We start from the raw sequence: 20172 nt of genomic DNA on the forward strand, positions 1-20172 counted from the left end.
AAACCCGATGTTTGTATTTGGATATTGATTTTAATTTTGAAATATCCTATATATTTATTATAAAACTACGTAATAACTTAAAGTATTTATATAAATGTAACAGAAATTGTTTGATTTCATATTTATTGAAGTCTAATCTTCTTTTATATCCTTCTTCCACCAAAGGGTATCCGTTACAAACTTTTCCCTCATAAAAAGGGGTAAATAATTTTTTTCACAGATTGCAATGGAGATCGCGTCGCTCTTATTGCCGCAGAAAGGTAACTATCAACCTGCAGCAGGACAACGAATGGTCCTCTACGATCCAGAGAAGCCCAAAGAAATTAATCTGCCCTAATTCGTGGATGACGAATTCAGTGAGTTTCGTTCCTTTCGTCGACAATCGGCTCTACTTCGATCCGAACTCTTTGTTCTGCATCGCGTCACCAGCCGTGGATATTCAATGTTCGGCCCACGTTATACGATCGTCCAGGCAAATGCGTCATCACCATCATCATCATCCTCATCGTCGACACCACCATCATCATCACAGAAAGCATCGACGCGTGGTCAGCGATCCGGGTACAAGAGATTGGAACGCCGATAACCAAGATGTAAAACGACATCGTCGAATGTTCAGCTACGATACGGGTATTACTGGACTTAGATTAATCGAGGAGGGCGAGACAGCCGATACCGACAAGGAAGTTCCATCCCCTGACGAGACGAAAACGTCGACTTTCAGGAAAGTGCCATGGCATCCTAACTTGCACATGCTCAAAATTAGAAGAACCTAGCACGATAAAATGACGCAAACCTGGATCGTTAGAATGATACGAAAGGAGCAAGAGTTTTATCGAAAATATCGTATAAGTTGATCGATCGTCTCGTTGTCTTTTTTTTTTATTTTTATCCTTGTTTTTCGAAGGATTGTTACGATGAGGCATTATTTATCTTATTGTAGAGAGTCGGACTTTTAGCATCTTCAAGATTACAATTCTTATTTCCCTCATTACAAGTGTAAATGTTTAGATAGCTTACTTATATACTTTTTAGTCTTCAACTTTACAAAATTATTGCATTTGGTAGATTTGTGAATATAGAAATATAACTTCTATTCAATAAATAGAATATTTTTTTATGTATCCAATATACATATATGTTACTAGCTAAAATGATGAGGAAAATTATTTGACCTTGGAGATGTTGGAAAAAAATTACTTCCTAGTATAATTGTATGTGTATCAAAGCGAGTTAATTCTCTCTAATCAATTATCCCTAAGAGTGCAGTACCTTTTCATTTTACGTGCAATATTATCGTTTATAAGAATTTACGCGTAGGAAATTATTTATTGTGCAAGTCATGCGAATAGTGCGTTACTATTAGCCATTGAGATTGCGTTACCCTTTCTTTTAAATCGTTAGATACGAAGACACAACGATGTAGCTCTCTTCTTGTTTTCTTAGCTCTCTTTCTTTTTAAAACAAAGTATATGTGATTATCGTTAATCCGAACAATATTTTTGTACATATTTATTTGTCAATTTTCCTGTGGCAAATAAGAATTGTTGATATTTACACAGAACTGTATGATGCATTTATTGAACTCGCGTTACATCGTATAGCAGTTTATATTTCAAAAATGCACATTCGAAGCGGTATATTGTTTGTTGACTGCTCAACTCACACTGTTGGTTCAATATTCATCAGATCATAATTGAAAAAAGAATCTTTTTGGTTAATAACTAAAAGAAATCCTTTAAAAATTAATGGATTTCTTAATATGTACGATATATAAACGAACTTGCATAACAAATTAATCAAGTTCGTCTAAAACTTCAGCTCTTAGGAAAACTCTTCTAAATCACATAGAGTAATTGCGAGTGCCTAGTTTTATATCATACTGCTTCGCGATATTTGGTTTGCCAAAAATCATCCTTTCTTTCTTCCTTTGTCTCTCTCTTCGTAGGTATATACAATACATACATTCAATTTAGATCTGCTGTACTTTTCAAGGACTAGCGGAGATCTAGCATTACGTTTCACATTAACTTGATGCATATAATATTTAGCCTTAAAAAAAAAGAATCCATTGATTTTCATGATTATGATTATATCATATGAAATCGTATTCGTTCCGTATCGAGTCAAGCATCAGCTGTTTATCGAGCAAAGTGAACAAAATGCCTATTATATACGTAAAATACTAAACATAGATAATGTAAATTAAATCGAGAGTTAAGTGATAGTTCACGTTGACATATTTCGTTGATGTGTGAACAAACGTTTTATAACATAAGTAGACAATTAGCTTAAACATATAAAGTATTAAACTTGAAAAAATGAAAAAGCTATACGTATACGTTTAATAGAAATGAATTCTAGTATCACTCGTTACTCTAGAATGCATTTCCATATAATGAACATCTAAAAATTAAGGATTATTTAAGAAAGAAGCATTAAAAGGCATAAAGTAATTCCTTCTCCAATTTAAAATCCCTTCCGCAAAAAAATTCCTTCTGCAAATTTAAAATCAATCAAACAAGTTTGAAATCAAAATGGTAAAATTGTTCGGCAGACTATATTAGTCTATATTATATTAATATAGAACATATGCTATTCGATTATTATCTAGAAGTTCAGTTGGACGTTTACAGAATAACAAATGTCGATATATTCCATATTTAGATTACAGTTCTAACTTTAAGCTATATTATATAGGATTTTTATAATTATGCTTCTTTCTCAAGTTTATCGAGAAACGAATAAATCTTCTTTATGGCAACAAAGATATATCTTTTTACAATCCAACTCGCGGTTAATTTGTTAGTATTAGTTTAATAAGACACCATATAATGGTCGCTTTAGCTCAATTATTCAGAGCCTTGTAAATCATCTGAAGGTAAATTGAGAAGGAATTTCGAGCACACTAGCTTTAATCAAGGCCAACGTCGTCCTGTGGTTTCGGTTTTGGAGCTCCAGCTCTTGGGGCTCCGGGCATACCACCCATCATACCAGGAAAACCACCTGGGATATTACCAGCTCCGCCAAATTTCGAAGCCATCTTATTAATAAACGCCATGATCGTCGGATTGTTTTGGTACTTCAAAATATTTGCTGGGTTTGTAGAAATTTCTTTGAAGGCCTCAGCGATTTCAGGATCCTGCAAAAGAAAAATTAATATTAGTTAGAAAATTAATCGAGAAATTAATTCAAAAATTTACTGAAAAATTAATTGAAGAATTAATTGAAAAATTTAGTGAAGAGTTAATAATACTAATATCAGAATAGATTTCGTTCTGACACGAAAGTAATAATCCACGCTATAAGAACTCCAAAAATTACCAGAAAGATTATATTAGTGCAGTGATATCACGAGTTTTATATATTTTAATTTAATTATATAATTTAACTTCTATATAACCATGTGATACAGAAGTTTATTTTAACGCATAAACGATATCGTCGAATGAACTGATTAGTAGATATTTACCTGGAAAGCTTGGAGAACGTCTGGATCATTTAAAAATTTATAAAAGTCTCCCATTCCAGGGCTATCTCCGGGATGATCAGTTTGGGAAGTACGGGTGTTGTCCTCATAAGCTTTTGCACTTTCTCGAGCTTTCCTTAATCTTTCTTGTCTTTCGCGCTCTAATTTTTCTTGTATCTTGCGTTCCTTCTTTCTCTTATGTTCCTCGATCTTCCGAGCCTATAAAGGAAAATTTGATATAAAATACACTGGTTTATCGCAGAATATAATAGACAAAATAATATAATAAATACAGTAAGTAAAAATAATACATAGAAAGAATCTTTATTTTTAATGTCTAATTTAAATTTATATATTTTGAATATTATTTTAATTAAAATATATAAAAGAACGAATGTTTGTACGATGCTTGCGATCTAACACAAACAAAGTACTCTAATCATTATGTTCCGTGAAAGGAGTAACTCAGGGATCTGTCCAGGTTCAGGAACCTGTCCAAATACTAAATCATAATGACGTGAAACACGTCTGTCCAAGCCGTATTGTGACCTCATACGATTACGAGCTTATTATAGATCGTGTACCGGCCAATTTGGCCAGTAAACTTCGTTTCTCAAATCGATACTTTTCCCGTTCTCGTTATACTTCCCTCTTTTACACTTCATACATACTCGACAGCTTTCCATTTGTAATTCAGTTTTACACTTCAGCTCCTATCTTTGGCAAGGATCAGTTAGCGTTTCGAATAGACCATGAAAATTTTGTGTGCACTAAACTATGCCCCATCGTTGCTACAATGATGAAATCTACGCTCGTACCTAAACATTCCACCGTTTTGGCGTCAATGAAAAGAATTTTACATTGTCTCACGTACTACGCAAAATCATAACGTATAATGAAACATTGAAATCTCTGTTTCGAAGGAATATTTATAATAGAGGAACTATATCAAATCAGAGTGTTTTATCGTAGTTTATTTAAATATCAATGAATAATAGGTAGAAATATTCAATGTTATAATGGAAATTATCCATCGCATAGAAGCGCAACATTTATATTTTAATGTTGAAGTTTGACCGTAACGAGCCATTTATAATACAAAGATAAGAAGAAAGGACAACAACGATTTATAATTAGATGGATGCAGAAGTGCTGTCAGTTTCTACGTTACTTATCAATAGCATTGTTTCTTAACTACATTGTGATAGACTTAAATAGAAACTAGTTCTATATAATAACTACGAATGTCTTATTTCAACAATAAATAAATAAAATGGCTCTTTGTCATGACAATAATAATTAAGGCGGAAAGATATCCATGATTGAAGTTCATATAAAGAATTAAATAGACGACACATAGACATAAGGGAATAAACGAAGATATTAAAAACACTTGTTATATTTTTATTACCTAAACTGACAGAACCTTTGAACAATACTATAAGATCGATAACCTGATAGAATAATGTTATAGATAAGAGAAGATAAAGAGATAAGAAGAAGAAAGGATAAAGGAGAGAGCACGGGAGATAGCGAGCAAACGCGAGAACTTTTGCACGAGGGAAGCACCACCTTATACGGCGGCGACCCGGGCTTCTAAATATAAAGGCGCCCGTCGTTTCGATGCTTCTCTCTGTCCGAACGAGTACGCATTTCGCTGCGAATCTCTTCTCTTTGCTACACGCGCCGCAGCCACATTTTCTCGTTGGGACCGTCGATAACAGACGTCTGGAATTCCGCTAATATTACGTCGCACAAAAGTTTGTCCCCTTTCCACCTTTCGTGTTCTCGTGTTCACGGTTCTTTAATTTCAGAACGAAGCGTTTCGTTGGAAGCTTGCTGCCCACGTTATGTGAAATTTTATTCTAGCGATTTCCAAGTAGTACAGAGTATTTTAGTAATTGAAAAATTGGTGGAGATGGCGCCTTTGAGTTCTTGTTAATAGAACGAGTTCTTAAAGTCTTGTCCTGATCTGACTTTTGCTATTATAATTGGAAAATTTAATGGACTTTTATGTATCATGTTGTATTATATCTGTTTAAAATACTTTAGAATATGCTTTAGGAATTTAGGTTCAGGCAATTAAAACTATTTTTGTACTTTGTATTAATCTGGTTATCGAAGCCAGGAAGATGTAAATTGTTATTTGGTATGTGATTTTGATTGTAATTTTGAGAATTGACTATCTCTTATGTGTTTACGATGCGTTCGATATAATCTTTTATGTTCTATTTATTGTATATTATTTATTATACATTATATATATTAATCATATATATATTGGGAATTTTTTATGAAATTCCAAGCTTCAGTGTTTGTATATTGTATAAAACTCCGAGTTTTATAAGGAACTATATACAAGTAACTATATATATATAACTATAACAATATACAAGCACTGATACCTGCTAATGTTATACAGAACTTGCAAATGCGAGTATACGATGTAGCGTATATGCTACTGAGAATTATTACACTTGCATCCTGAATATTTCAAGAGGAGAGTTTATTTGATGTAACGTTATTTTCATTGACAATGAAAACCTATAATAAGTTACGTAGCATATTATCAAATATAACAATGTATTAGATAGAATTTTTTCAATGAGAATGAAATTATACTTCGATTTTCTTACCTTTAACAATATAAAGAAGTTGAAAATGGAAAATTAAACAATCAAATTATTCCAAATTCCTATGTACTAAATAGGAATCACGGAGGCTTATTTTCTAAAGACTCGAAGTATTACAATTTCGGTACTATTTGATTAAGATATTCGATTTATTTTGACTAGTAAAACCAACACACATTCCTCGAGATCAAAGATGTACTACTTTCATCAACATCTAACTTTCTGCCGATTTCCATGACGACCTTGTCCCCGTATCACGCATGTATTTTAGGAATTCTACGACTGCGGCGCATATAATTGGCTCGTATTAAGTAACTACACAACTTTGATCTTCGATAAAGCATCGTAATTTTCATTGCGAAGACAAAGAAAATATATCTGCGAGAGACCATCGTGATTATTTATAAACCTCTATCTTTATACTCGTCATGAATTTCCGTCATCGACTTTCCTTCATCTGGCCTACCAAATTCTGGGGGTAACATACTGTGACCATCGATGAGAAAATATAGCAACAGAAAAACGGTCGATGACAGACTTTCGTCATACATTAAAAAAAAAAAAAACACGCAGGAAGAGGAGGAAGAAAAGATCGACGAAGACGACGACGATGGAAACGAGGTTGAGGATGACGTGATAGTTAGGTCGAAACGTGTGCAGGATCTTCGTGCACGGTCGCTAGTCAATGTCTTAGCGGTCTGTCGGCCAGGTAGACCCTGCAAACCCGAGAAAACCGGGCCGCCAAGAGGTATTTTTAAAACTGCCACTCTACGACCAGTATCTACGGATTGTACGAGATAATGATTCGGTGAATCAGTGGTGGTCGTGCTCAGGCATCTTCTGCATACTTCAGGAAAAACCAAATTGTCGTTTTGTAGACTATTGCTAGCCTCGAATAAAAGCAACGCTTCATTGGACTCGTTTAAAAGCCGTACTTTTTGGTTAATTCTCGTAATTATAGAACTTTCTACGAGTTGCTTTGATCAATCTATTGATTTGAGTAAAGAAGTTGAGTAGAGAAGGAACCTGATAAATTGTCAAAATAACTCAATTCAGGTTTAATCTTTCATTAAAATCCTAGTATAGTATCTTCTATTTAAACCTATCATCCTCGCTATCAACACGTTACGAAATCAGCAACATCAACATTAAAGATTACGATCTTCTTCGCTCAGATTCATTTCTTTTTCTCTCCTAACGCTTTCGAAACAAACATGTTTACTCCATCAAATATCGAGTAATTATTTATAGAGTATACCTGTATGTACTCTAGATCTTCTCTGCAGCATAGAATCATTTACTTCCATTTATATCATCACGTCGTAATTAATTATACAAAGTCCAAGTAACAATCCAAATCTTCACGCGCATATCCTTTCTCCATCGATAATATATATATTAAAAATGTTTCCAATTTCTAGAACACTTAGGGAAAGTGTGAAGAAACGTCCTTCCTTCGGACGTACTAAGATCTTCTCGATTGAAATTTAATTTTATTTCATTTGACGCTAATCCATCCAATAAACGATAAGGAATTTAACATGCAATTCTTCTCGCCAGCAAAACCAAAAACAATAGGTATTCGAAAATTACGCGAATGGAATCTCGCGATCAGGCGGGAAAAAACGAGAAAATGATGGCTCGCGTGGTCCCGGCTGTGGGGTGAGAAGTAGAGGGGCGACTTCGGGGTTTGGCGGTAGTGACAATGCCAGTTCCTCGCGGGCGAGTTGGAGTCGAAGGCGACTATCGAGTGAGACGAGCTGCCAGCCCTGGCTCATCGTGTAGTGCCTAGTGAAACGAGATGACGGGCTCGCGGCTGAGACCCGCGTACTTCGTGGGCCTCTTGCTGGCCCTTCTAGCCGTCGCCTTACAGGGTGAGTAGCCCTCGATCAGGCCCCTTCCCTCCAAGGATGCTTCTCTTCCCCTGTTCGCTTTGTATTATCATTCTTCTCTTTCGATTCTTCCGTAAACGCTTCATTTGAAGTAATTAATCTCTCGAGTATTTCTGCTACGGTTTATTTTCCAAGATTTTATCGTTCCTTCAGGAAGCGATCTTGTATCATCATCATCATCATCATCATCATCATCATCATCATCCATGTTTTCCGATTATTGTGCAATCGTTCGATTTGAGAAAGTTGATCTTTATATCTGATACAGTTTATCTTCCAAAGTTTTATCGTCCCTTGAGAAAGAGACTTTGCACCATCTTCATCCCTGTTTTTCAATTATTCCGCAATCGTTTGATTCAAGGGAGTTCATCTATTTTGAGTGTTTTTGACGCAGTTTCTCGTCCAAGTTTTTATTTAGAAAAATTTATATCAGGAAGTAACCAACGTATCTCTGCTTCCGGTTCTAATTTTGTTCTATGTTTTATGACAATTAAATACGATACTCAAAGTTGATGGAATTCTGGAAGTCACTACGAAGTCTTACATGCGTATGTACTATTCTTCTTTTTTCTTCGTGCATGATTTTCTTAACAGTTTTCCAATTTACGAAAGAAATTAAACAAGAACTTTTTAGAAGAGAATTGGTTCTTCTCCTCATTGTTGCATCGTTTCGTAGAATTTCAAAACCAAGTGTTCGTGCCAAGATTTTCTCTAAAGAGACTACCTCGTTCATCGTATATATATTCATAATCTCCTTTACGGAATTTTCTCCATCGATTCGTTTCAATTCTAACCGGGAACAGAGCTGCCAAACAAATCCATGCATTGACATCATCATTTGTTTTCGCGTTATTTTTAACGAGTTGTCACGAGACGCTTTTTTAGAATGTATCTACGCGACGTCGTTTATTCGACGTTTATTCGTCGTTAATTTTATAAACGAAGAGCAACACCTTGCTTTTGCACGAGTATGATTCACGATATTATTCGTGAAGATGATCGCGGACCTGAGAATCTTTTGATTTTATCGTTTCCAATTGTTAGGATTGATCTAGATCGTCGATTTTTCAAGCGCGTAGGTGTCAGTGTGGTCAAGTTTCTAGAAGTTTTAGCGGTCGATGATATGGATGACGCGCTGACGAACGTGTGACGATTGATGAAGGTCAATGTTACGTAAAGTCACTGGTCTGCGTCATCGGTTGCCTGGCTTGTCAAAGCCTCTTCAGCATCGAGCAAACGTGCGATCGAACCGATGAACCTACGATCCATTGCATCATCGTTGGTTTGTTATGTCGATACCGTTAACGAGCATCTCTTCTCCATTCAACGTCACGTGCTCTTCCTTTCAACGTTTAACTTTATTTCCTTGATACATCGTGACGTCTTACAAACTCCTTCGAATAGTATCGATAGTTCAATAGTGATTCTTAACGCAATAGAATCATTTTAAAATAGTACCGATAATTATGTACATATACGTCATATCAGTAACGGTTCTTAATAAAATAGAATCATTTTCTTGAAAATATTATAAAAACATTATAAATATATATCAAAAAGAATACAAAATGATTGCACTTTGTAAATTGAAGAAATGAAAGAAGTTGAAGGAATTACGTGCTATTATGTTCTCTTTTAATCTCTTAAATAAACTAAATTTTTCGTTTTCCATAGTTTTGATAGATATAAAAGAATATTTATTTAAAATGTTAGGCATTTAGTGGTTATTATTTTTTTTCTTCTTTCCGATCTTTTTTCTTTTTTATGCAATATGGAATGGTTATTGTAGATGTGAAATGCAGTTGGAGAACAACGATAATGGTATTGCGGTCAAATTAACGAAGCGAAATGGGACGACGATCGAGTAAACGATTTTGATCGTGGATTCAAGGATTTGTTATTTTAGGAATCGATGGAAACCGACTGTCAACAACTTGCAAATAATTACATAAGAACAGGCATAAATCCGTGCCAGATTCGCTCTAAATTCTACAAATTTGATCGTGAATTCCGTTTAAAGCGATACCTAAACCTTAACATGTTTGCTGATGGCAATGGACAACGAAGGATAATCAGAATCCATGTTTACCACTTACGAACAGATCATAAATTAATATTCGTCAAATATATTGACGTGCTCGTAAAATATATGGTAAACATATAATATTGAAACTTTTACAAATTACTATAAAAAAAAACGTGCACTTATGCAATGACACTCTTAACATTATTAAAGAATATAGTATTATACCAAGGTGCAATTTCTTAAATAAATTATATCTATATCAAGCAATATAATAATTAATACAATCTTTATAATTTAATTTCTTTATAAAAATCTTTATATGAAAATTTTCTTTCATAAGGAAAGAGTACTTGTAAAAATGATTAGAGTAATATAATAGATCAATGGCAAGTCAAGAAAAAATGAACAATGCACTTTTCAAGTAAATCTAACTTTTATAGCAAAAAGATTAAAGACTATACATGCCACAGTGCGCGGAACAAGACTTCAGAATCTATCTTTATCCTTGGTGGCTATGCTTGTGCCAAACGACAGCTGCTTACCTCTACTTCCATTACCCGTATCTTGACATTTTCGAGGATTATTTTGCAACATACATAATTTCAACATATTATCTTACAGATCGCTAAAGTCTAAAATTAATATTCCGCCTGTAAATTAGCGGTAGCAGCTCTTCACTTATAATTTACTTCTTTGTTTGTTCTCATAATATTCAGTAACGAAACAGTAAATCTAAATCAAAATAAAATCTTGAAATCCGCTATAGAACAAAAACAAATAAAAGAGGAAGAAAAGCTACATAAATAATTTGACGAGTCTCGTAAAGTCAAGTTAAAATTCAATAAATAATTAAGTATCGTTAGAACTTTATTAAAATTCCCTCTGATTTTGTGGGAGACAAAAGGCTAAAGCGTGCAAAATGATAAGATCTCGTGCCAAGAGTACCAACACGTGTGATGTAATGATGAAAATTTATGAGCAATACATGCTACGTATTTTCTTTTCATCTATACCTACAGAGTAACTAAATTTCACTTTGAAAATTGCATCATCGGCTAAGGAACAGGAAACCTGACTCCATATAAATTCTTCATAGTTATTTCATAGTAAGAAATCGTTGGTTCCTATATAATCATTAACTAGTATATCCAGTATCTCTAGTATACTAGTATATCTTCTGTCGATGTTGCTCTTCAATTTGTTGTTCCAATGCGTTGATATCATCATCGACGGTATCAATGAATTTTGTATCGTCGAAGAATCTCGGCTAAAGTATTTGTACTTTTTCGCTGCGAATAACCGATAAAAATACGTTTCGCTCATCCAATATATAAATATTTTCAAGTGTTGCTCGGCTCAAAGCCGCCTACTCGTCGCTAAACTTAGAAACCGGCCTCCCAGGTACTGCCTAGAAAGATGATATCGACATTTTCATCGACCGAGATTTTATATACGGTGGCACATATTATAACACCAAAACTAGATCCTGGCGTACCATGTTTTCATAGACAAACGTGTGAGGGTATTGACACATTTCATTTAAAGTCATCTTCATTATTCATAGGATTCATAGTCTTCAACGTTGAAACAGTGTGCTTATTTGTGTCCTTTTCCCTTTCAATAAATTTGGAAATGATTTCACAGCATGTGAAGTACAATTTTAGTCTAATGGATCCTGAGGATTTGTTGTAATGTTTAGATTGTAGAAGTTTCTTCATTTTCCTCTAGTTGCCTTAGATCTAGATGTTTAGTACATAATCAATAATTGTCAATAGTAGTAAAAGTGAATGTATGTGTATATAAAATCTTCCTTTAGTTTATATATTATATATTATTATAATTTACAGTAATAAAGGTGTTGATAATCCAATTAATTCTTATTGTTGTACTCTCACAAGGATACTAACTGGTAACTGATCCCCATATTTCTCAATAATTGTTCTGGTATCAAAACGTCGCAGTTTGGAATATATTCAAGGTGTTAATGCATCTTTAAATTTTCAAGGTACTACCACTGATTAATTACTTAGTAACTCTTTTCTGCTGTGTTCTTAAAACTTTACTTGGCAGCATTTACATTCTTCTTTAATTTCTCTTCTGTAAATCTACTTACTCTAATAGATTTCTAAAAACATCATTCTTAATCGAAAACCATTCTTTATCATCATCTTCAATGTTCCCATTATTGTACATTTCTTTTCATCATCATCTTCTTCTTCACTTCACAATGGCTGTTGAACTATTATTTTCATATGTTGTTTTCAAAAGCCATCTTCTTCTAAAGAACTTGACGTTGAACATTCTAAATATCAAAATATTTGTACTTGTTTAAGTTCAATTTATCAAGCAATAAATCTACTTGGACAAGAAATTACATTCCATAGGATATACCGAAGATATTCTTCTTTCAGTTAAAATTATTTATCGAAGATTCTTGATGAGTAAAACTTTCCTGATAAACATGTAAACTACTCTCATACTTTAATATTTGATCCATTAGTGGGTTGCGTCTCAAACTTTGGAAATCTATGATCTTTTACTATTGGACTTTTAATGCCCTTTAGGAACGATACTTATCTTTTCCTAGTTTCTTAGATCACGATCAAGCATGGTTGTTGTTTCGGCACACCTGTCACTGTTCGAGCACGCGTTCAACCCAAACGATGTGTAATGACTCTGACAAGATCTTGCGTCACCTGGGTCAGATATTTTTGGTGGTCGCGTGGCGTTAAACTCTCCTGCTAAGCTCCGTGCTAGGTTATCTAATACTCCGCACCTTCTTTTGGCACCGCGTGTTTAGCATAGTGAGAACTCTCGACGAAAATTCCTGGCACTCAAAGAATCGGCATAGAACCAAGCCAACCGTGAAATCTTGTGTAAAATTCGTACAAAAGAAAAATACTTCATATAAACATTTCTTGTTATTGTATATACACCTCGTATACGTTCATGAATGACCATCAGGATATACCAATGGTTCTTTACTGTTATTGTATCAATAAAATATTATATTTCAGATACACAATCTGTCCTTTTATAAAAAAAAAAAAAAAATTGAAGAAAAGGAATTGAAATTCCAATAATTTTGAAATGGAAACCAAGTGCTTCTTCAAACGTGCAATAAATTCATAATTAACTAATATTCGTAGTAATAATCTTTTTATACTTTTCAACATGAGTACTACTTCTTCTCTTCTAATAAATACGTAAATTCCTGTAGTAATTCTGAGACTGAACTCGTGTTTTCAGGAGTGCAAAGCGAAGAAGAGCTAGAAGTGCCGCCAGAGGATCTGTGTCGACCATATATAGAGAAGGCGTTGAAGGATCTCGGTACAGGTAATGTTAAAATGTCGAGGGATATTCAACTGGAGCACAACGATTTCTAGAATCTTTCGTTTGAAGGATCTTTGGAGCAGACCAGTGCCGAGGCCGGGACCGACGTCGATAAAGAGAGTCAAGAAGATGAAGCAAAACCTGCGAGCGAAGAAGTAAGACAAAGTATCTTTTTCATTCTAAAATCAATAACTATCATTTTAATGTATGAAGATCATGAAAATGTTTTTTGACATTCGCTGTAGGAAGGTAAGCCTTCAAAGGAAGATGTGGCAACAGAAGAAGATAAACAAGAATCGGTAGAAGAAACTGGAGGCGCAGAAAGTGCCGAACAAGGTGTGCAAAGTGCTGAAGCTGGAGAAGAACCTGGAGAAAGTGCCGAAGCAGGTGAAACAGAAGGAGGTAAATGTTAAAGGATCAGTATTTGCATCAACCTGTTAATCTTCTTCTTACATCTATAAATTCATTCAAGTTAGGTAATTAATATTGCACCAAACTAATACTGTATACTCAATACTGCTCCTTTATGAGCATAGATACTTCTTTCGATTGTTATCTAATTATTCTTGCCTTTTTATATAATTTTTCTTATCTTAAATAAAGTATCTTAACTCAATAAAATTTCTTACCTTAACAAATTAGATTAAATTCCTGGAGCTTTTGTAGAATCATAAAACAAAGGAAGCTAGAATACAATATCACGTCTCTTCTTTCATGATTCATTACTATTGCCAAAGTATTAAAAAACATATTATTGCTTCTAGGTGAAAGTGAGCAACCAGATGAAAAGTCCGGAGAAGTAGTCAAAGAAACCGAGGAGGATAAGGAGGAATCTGTGGAACAAGCGGAAGAGGGTGGTGAAGATTCTGCTCAGGAAGGAACTGAAGAGGATAAGGATGTAAAATCTGGTGAAGAGGAAAAATCGGAGGAGGCAGCACAAGTGGAAAAGTCTGAGGAAGAAGAACCAGCGGATGCTGGAAAATCAGAAGAAGAAGTACAACGGGATGCTGAAATCGATGTAGATGAAGGAAAATCCGAGGAAAAATCGCAGGCTGACGATGGAAAATCCGACGAAGCACAAGCCGAAGGAGAATCGACTGAAGAAGCGAAAATCGACGAGGAGAAATCCGACGAAGAAGCCAAGACCGAGGAGGTGAAGTCTGACGAAGAGAAAACCGAAGACGACGCGACCGATTCGAAGGCGGAAAAGGCAGAAGAAGCAGTTTCTAAAGAAGAAGGTGAAAAAGACCAAGATAGTAAAACTGAAGAGGAAGGTCAATCAGTGGAGCAACAAGTAAGCGGAGAAGAAGCAAAGGAAGAGAGTAAAGAAGGTGAAGGTGAAGGTGAAAGTACAGAAGGCCAAACAGAGGAGAAAGCAAAACAGAGTGAAGAAGCTGAAGAAGGTAAGTCTGAAGAAGAAACCGCAAAATCAGCTGAAGAAGAAACTGTAAAATCAGTGGAAGAAGAAACTGCAAAATCAGTGGAAGAAGAAGAAGAAGCGGAGAAGTCGACGGAGAAGGGAACTGAAGAAGAAGCTAAATCAGCAGAGGAAGAAACTGATAAGCCGAAGTCTCGTGCTAGGAGAGAAGTTGGCGGAAAAGAAGGCGAAGAAGAAGGCGGAGAAGAAGGCGTAGGAGAAGGCGAAGAAGGCGAAGGAGATAGCGAAGGCTCGAAGGAACCAGGAGAAAGCGAAGAAGAACCTACCCCAGAGGAAGACTTGATCCGAGAGATAGTGGTACCGGAGAATTTACGACCGCGTGATCATATTAATCAGCTGCTAAAACTGGATGAAGAAAATGAAGAGAAAGAACGAGCAATACAGAAACACGCGGATGTTATACTAAAGGAACTGAAGAGGGTTTATGACAATGCCATCCAACCATTGGAGTCTTTGTATAAATATAGAGACTTGAGCAATAGACACTTTGGTGGTAAGCATAATTAAAATAAACAAAATGAGATAGGTCACTATTAATTGATAAAAAGATTATTCCTTAAAATAGTAATATTCAAAAATACTACTAATACTAAAGTACTAATATTCGATATTTAAATATGTAACATTAACTTTATAGATCCGGAAATATTTTCGAAGCCACTAGTCCTCTTCATGGGTCCGTGGAGCGGTGGGAAATCTTCCATCATAAACTATTTGCTCGATATCGAGTACAGCCAGACATCGTTAAGAACAGGTGCGTAAGTAGCGAGAAAACGAAGAAAGTAGTGAGAATTTGTTGTGCGAGGATGCTTCGACTTACTTTATATTGACGCTTAACTAAGTCGGCCGTGATCACGCCTTCAAATAGTAAAACAATGCTGATGTAAAGATTTAGCGCTAGAAGCATGCTAGGAGCATGAATATACAGATAGTGTTTAGGTGGTTTGAGAGAGTGCTTTGAGGAGCAATGCAAAACGCCAAATGGAAATGACACAGGAGCCGAGCCATCTCCGGCCTACTTCAATATTATTATGCACGGAGAGGAAGAGGAGATCCTCGATGGCACACAGCTAGCCGCCGACTGGACTTTCTCCGGATTACAAAAATTCGGCCAAGGATTGCTCGATCGTCTTAAGGGTTTACGACTTGACAATAAATTGCTAGAAAAAGTAAATATGTTCTTTAAATAATTTCATTCTATAACAATTTGTTATTTCAATGATGTATTTTTTTACATTAATAGGTCAATATCGTCGAGATACCAGGAATTTTAGAAATTCGAAAACAAGTCCAACGTTTGTTCCCGTTTAACGATGCGTGTCAATGGTTCATTGACCGCGCAGACATAATATTTCTAGTATACGATCCATCTAAGTTAGACGTTGGGCCAGAAACAGAGGCTATCCTTGATCAATTGAAAGGAAGGGAACACCAGGTAAGCTTCGATATTAAAATCTGGACACTGTTAACACCAGGATAATGTGAACTTCCACAACAGACACGCATCATTCTCAACAAAGCTGATCAAGTAAAACCAGAAGAACTGATGAGAGTGCAAGGCGCTCTGATTTGGAATATATCCCCGCTGATGTCCAGCGCTGAGCCACCGATAATGTACTCCACATCATTGTGGTCGTTACCATACGAAGCTGGTGCACCTACCAGATTATTGTATGCTCAGGAACGTGCATTCCTACGTGACTTACGTACTGCCATCGACAAACGTGTCGAGCATAAGATAGCGAGCGCCAGAAGATTCGCTGTAAGTTATTACGATCGATTTTTCATTAATATGATTTTTCATCTTCTTAATCTGTTGTCTTTGATCGGTGATTAAATATGAAATATTTCTTCATGCTTATAGGTACGAGTGCGCAATCATGCTAAAATGGTAGATTGCTATCTAACCACGTACTACAATCACAAGACATTCTTTGGAAACAAAAAAGAGATCAGTGACAAGATTACCGATAATCCACAAGATTACCATATCTACGAGGGCTTAAGTACTTTGAAGAATATATCACGCTATGACTTGCCTGATCCAGACGTTTATCGAGACTTCTTCCGATTAAATCCTCTTTATGATTTCCCTCTACTAAGCTCTACGTGCACGTACTTCCGTGGATGTCCGATCAATAGACTCGATGTTGCCATTGCTTACGATTTGCCAGAGCTCGTAGGCAAATACAAGAAATCAGTAGAGCAAGTCATACACGAGTATGAAACAAGTCCTTCTAGTTGAGTGTAATCCTACATTCTCAAACAAAGCTCTTGATGCCACATGAGATATGAGGTGAGAGCAAATCGTACAAAACAAACAAGAGAAAGAGTGAGAGGAAACGAACATTGGTGTAAGTTCATTACTTGAAGCAGTACAGAGAAGAAGTTTCTTTCCTGAAATAGCAAAAACTTAGGTTTGGATCGCCTTCAGATAAAAGTCCAACTGGATCATACATGAAGAGAAGAGAATGCAAGACCTAAACAGAATTCTCCTGGAACATTATTTTGCGCGATAATATTAAATAGTTCATTTAAGGATGAGAAGACATACTGTGGAGTATGAAAACGTACTGTTGGTTTTGTAGGTAAATAATATGGATACTAATGACACAATAAGGAAGATGATATGGTTGGTTAATGATATGCTTAACATATATTTAAGTGTATTAGTGGATTGGAATGAATTGAAGGTTTCAAGAAACCTGTGTTTGGAAAATAGGACGAGTGTTACCATTCCAATCTAAGAAAAGAATAGTGTGTTTCCTTTGAATGTGTTCCAATACAGCTTTGATTACACAGTTATGGAAAACATATCACAATAATGGTGGGTCCTATTGTCTAACACACAAATATAGAAGTTGGAAATATAGTGAACTCGCGCGATAGACTTTTTTGGAACTTAGTGTAATGGTTGTGCTAATTATAGCATAACGCTGTGACACTTTCAGCCATCAGAACAACATACGATGAGAGCAGTTGCATATTATAAGTATGTAAAATAAAATAAATAAAAATATTTCCATTAAGAAAGAGATAAGAATGATCTCTTTTTGAAGCTACAAATCGTGTTCTTATTAAAAGTTATAAATATTTATTTAAAAAAAATTAATTAATTACTCAATAATAACTTCCCATGTTGATATATAAACTATATTTCAATGTGAATGAATATATTGTTTGTTTTAGTAAAAAATTTGATTTTTAATGTACCTTGTGTAAATTAAATGCCTCATATAAATCATGAATTGTTTTGCATTGTTATTGTTGTTCACATGTGTGATTGATTTTTTTGAAAGTAAGCAAATTGTTATGTTATTCTACGTAAGTTAAGTATTGAGGTTTAATAGACTTAATTTATGTATTTTTCAAATAGGAATATATAAATTATACTTGTCATTTGTGTAAATGTGATATTCTCAATCCCAAATACAGATTATTTATATATATAATAAATAAGATTTAATAGATAACTAAAAGTATGATATATCAATCTAATATAACAAACAGGATTTAACTGATCTTAGTTACATAAAATAATACTATAAGAAAAATTACAATATGATTAATTGATAGGTATTCTTATTAAGTGAGCATGCAATCTTTTCAATAATAAAAAATTTGAAAAATATGCCAAGTGATTGAAATAATAAATTAAATTATGAGAAAGATAGTAACAATTTAAAAGGAAGATACTTACGTTTGGTGTAACTTCTCGTAACCACTCATCAGCTTGCTCATCAAAGTCAAATTTACAAGCAAGTCTCAAATCAGTAGCCGCTTCTTCGAATTTTCCAAGCAAGTGATAGGCCCTTCCTCTAAACTTGTGAGCTGCTGCACTATCCGGATTTAGTTCCAAAGCACGATTACAATCATGAATACAGGCATTAGGCTTATTCATTAACATGAAAATTTGTCCACGTTTGGCATAAAGTAACGATGCCTGTGGATTTAATACTATAGCTTCTGTATAAAGTTCTATAGCCTTTTCATAATCTTTTTCTATAAAAGCTGATACAGCTTCGGAACGTTTAGCCTGAGATTCTGCAATTTCTTCTTCTGTTGGTTGCAAAGTAGGATTTCCCATTTTTTGAGGAGTATCTTCATCTGGTTCTACAATTGTAATTTAGAAATATTATTAAATATTAGTATAAATTCTATTTAAATCTCAATATTATTAAAGATGCATACAAAAAATTAAGATTAAATAAAAAAATTAATGAAAATTAAGATAAAATTTTAGATAAACTTTTACCAATTACTCCACTCATATCAAGATCAATATCACTTTCTTCGCTTTCTGGTTCCGGTTCTGGTTTTGGTTCAGGTTCTTTAGATGCATTTGCATCTTCTGATTTTTTGCTTGGTGGTTCATTACTTGATTGTTGATTTGTTTTTGGTATCCGTCCTCCAAAAAATTCAATGAACGTTTTTATAAAGGAATATTCTGGCTGATTTAACAAAGAAGGATTTATCATGCATATATTGAAAAATGCTTCCAATTGTGCAAGAAGCTCTGGTTTTAAAGGAACAGACATTTTGCTACCTAAAACAACAAATGAAAATAATAAATTATACAAAATGTATTATGCGCATTTATGCTGCATAAATATGAAAGAAAATTCTAGCAAACACGTAAACACGACCAACATATAACCATATATGTGTCAATTATGTATGTCGAATGATTAGTCAATATGCAAAAAATTTATGTGACTTAAATAAAGTTCGATCTTTTAATACATTTTGATTTTTTGATATGTACAATAGAAAAAGAATTACAATGTTCGAAATACCGGTAATGGATAGTTCTAATACGTATCAGAATTCGCATACTTACCGATAATAATATAGAATTTACGTAGATTTCGACGAAAGGTATGAAATAAATATTTAAGGTTCTGATATTATTGAAAATAATTTGTATTATTCGAGTTCACAAAATATGAAATTAATATTTGGAGCACACCAAAATGCACTAGGCATACGATCGAAGTAGATACGTACTATTATATCCTAACAGAGACGGAGAGACCAAATTCATCTGATCGTTAGATCTGATACGCAATACTGTACTAGGCAGGGCAGAATACACATATTGATATGTTGGCAAGTTTACAACTGGCATCATTTATGCAAGTAACATCTGATTAGTTTGAATTTCTTACTTTAAATAATAATAGAAAAGTGTGTTTACGCGAATACGATAATAAATATTGACATAGAAATAACAAGAGAAAATAAAGATATGTTTTGGATCAAATTTAATACGCATAACTTTTCAACCGCCAGATTTCTAAGCTTAAGATTTTTATTTCTATATTCTGCGTGTCGAAAACTGTAATAATATATAAAAAAAAAGTCAATAATTTTATGTCTCC

The 20172-nt window shown here is 34.4% G+C and overlaps 4 protein-coding genes across 6 annotated transcripts in view; 3 read left to right on the top strand and 1 right to left on the bottom strand.

The window, feature by feature from the left end:
• LOC117163346 (proton channel OtopLc) overlaps nt 1-310 on the top strand; it is a 22996-nt gene extending 22686 nt beyond the window's left edge. The window contains exon 9 of the mRNA XM_033345545.2: nt 221-310. The gene's annotated coding sequence lies outside the window, so the exon portion shown is untranslated. The remainder of the gene's footprint in view (nt 1-220) is intronic.
• LOC117163350 (uncharacterized) lies at nt 178-1778 on the top strand. The gene has a single exon (XM_033345552.2). It carries the CDS (start codon nt 345-347, stop codon nt 774-776), a length of 432 nt encoding a protein of 143 aa, XP_033201443.1. The 5' UTR covers nt 178-344; the 3' UTR covers nt 777-1778.
• On the bottom strand, nt 1554-19934 carry LOC117163348 (putative protein FAM10A4). Of its 2 annotated transcripts, none has more exons than XM_076625273.1 (5): nt 19799-19934; nt 19047-19337; nt 18492-18904; nt 3473-3688; nt 1554-3142 (listed from the first exon to the last, which is right to left on the bottom strand). In XM_076625273.1, the coding sequence occupies exons 1-5, from the start codon at nt 19920-19922 to the stop codon at nt 2915-2917; spliced, it is 1272 nt and encodes a 423-aa protein (XP_076481388.1). In that variant the 5' UTR covers nt 19923-19934; the 3' UTR covers nt 1554-2914. The 2 variants fall into 2 exon arrangements, with proteins under 2 accessions (XP_076481388.1, XP_033201441.2); XM_033345550.2 differs by having other exon boundaries at nt 19632-19859.
• Nucleotides 7799-18190, top strand: LOC117163347 (uncharacterized). 2 transcript variants are annotated; one of them, XM_033345546.2, is made up of 10 exons: nt 7799-7976; nt 13270-13356; nt 13423-13508; nt 13599-13755; nt 14118-15284; nt 15429-15545; nt 15731-15960; nt 16035-16226; nt 16290-16553; nt 16656-18190. In XM_033345546.2, exons 1-10 carry the CDS (start codon nt 7904-7906, stop codon nt 17034-17036), a joined length of 2754 nt encoding a protein of 917 aa, XP_033201437.1. In that variant the 5' UTR covers nt 7799-7903; the 3' UTR covers nt 17037-18190. The 2 variants fall into 2 exon arrangements, with proteins under 2 accessions (XP_033201437.1, XP_033201440.1); XM_033345549.2 differs by having other exon boundaries at nt 7801-7976; nt 15788-15960.
• Nucleotides 19935-20172: the final 238 nt, after the last annotated feature.

This window comes from Bombus vancouverensis, chromosome 2 (assembly GCF_051014615.1).
Source record: "Bombus vancouverensis nearcticus chromosome 2, iyBomVanc1_principal, whole genome shotgun sequence".
NCBI classification, from domain to species: Eukaryota; Metazoa; Arthropoda; class Insecta; order Hymenoptera; family Apidae; genus Bombus; species Bombus vancouverensis.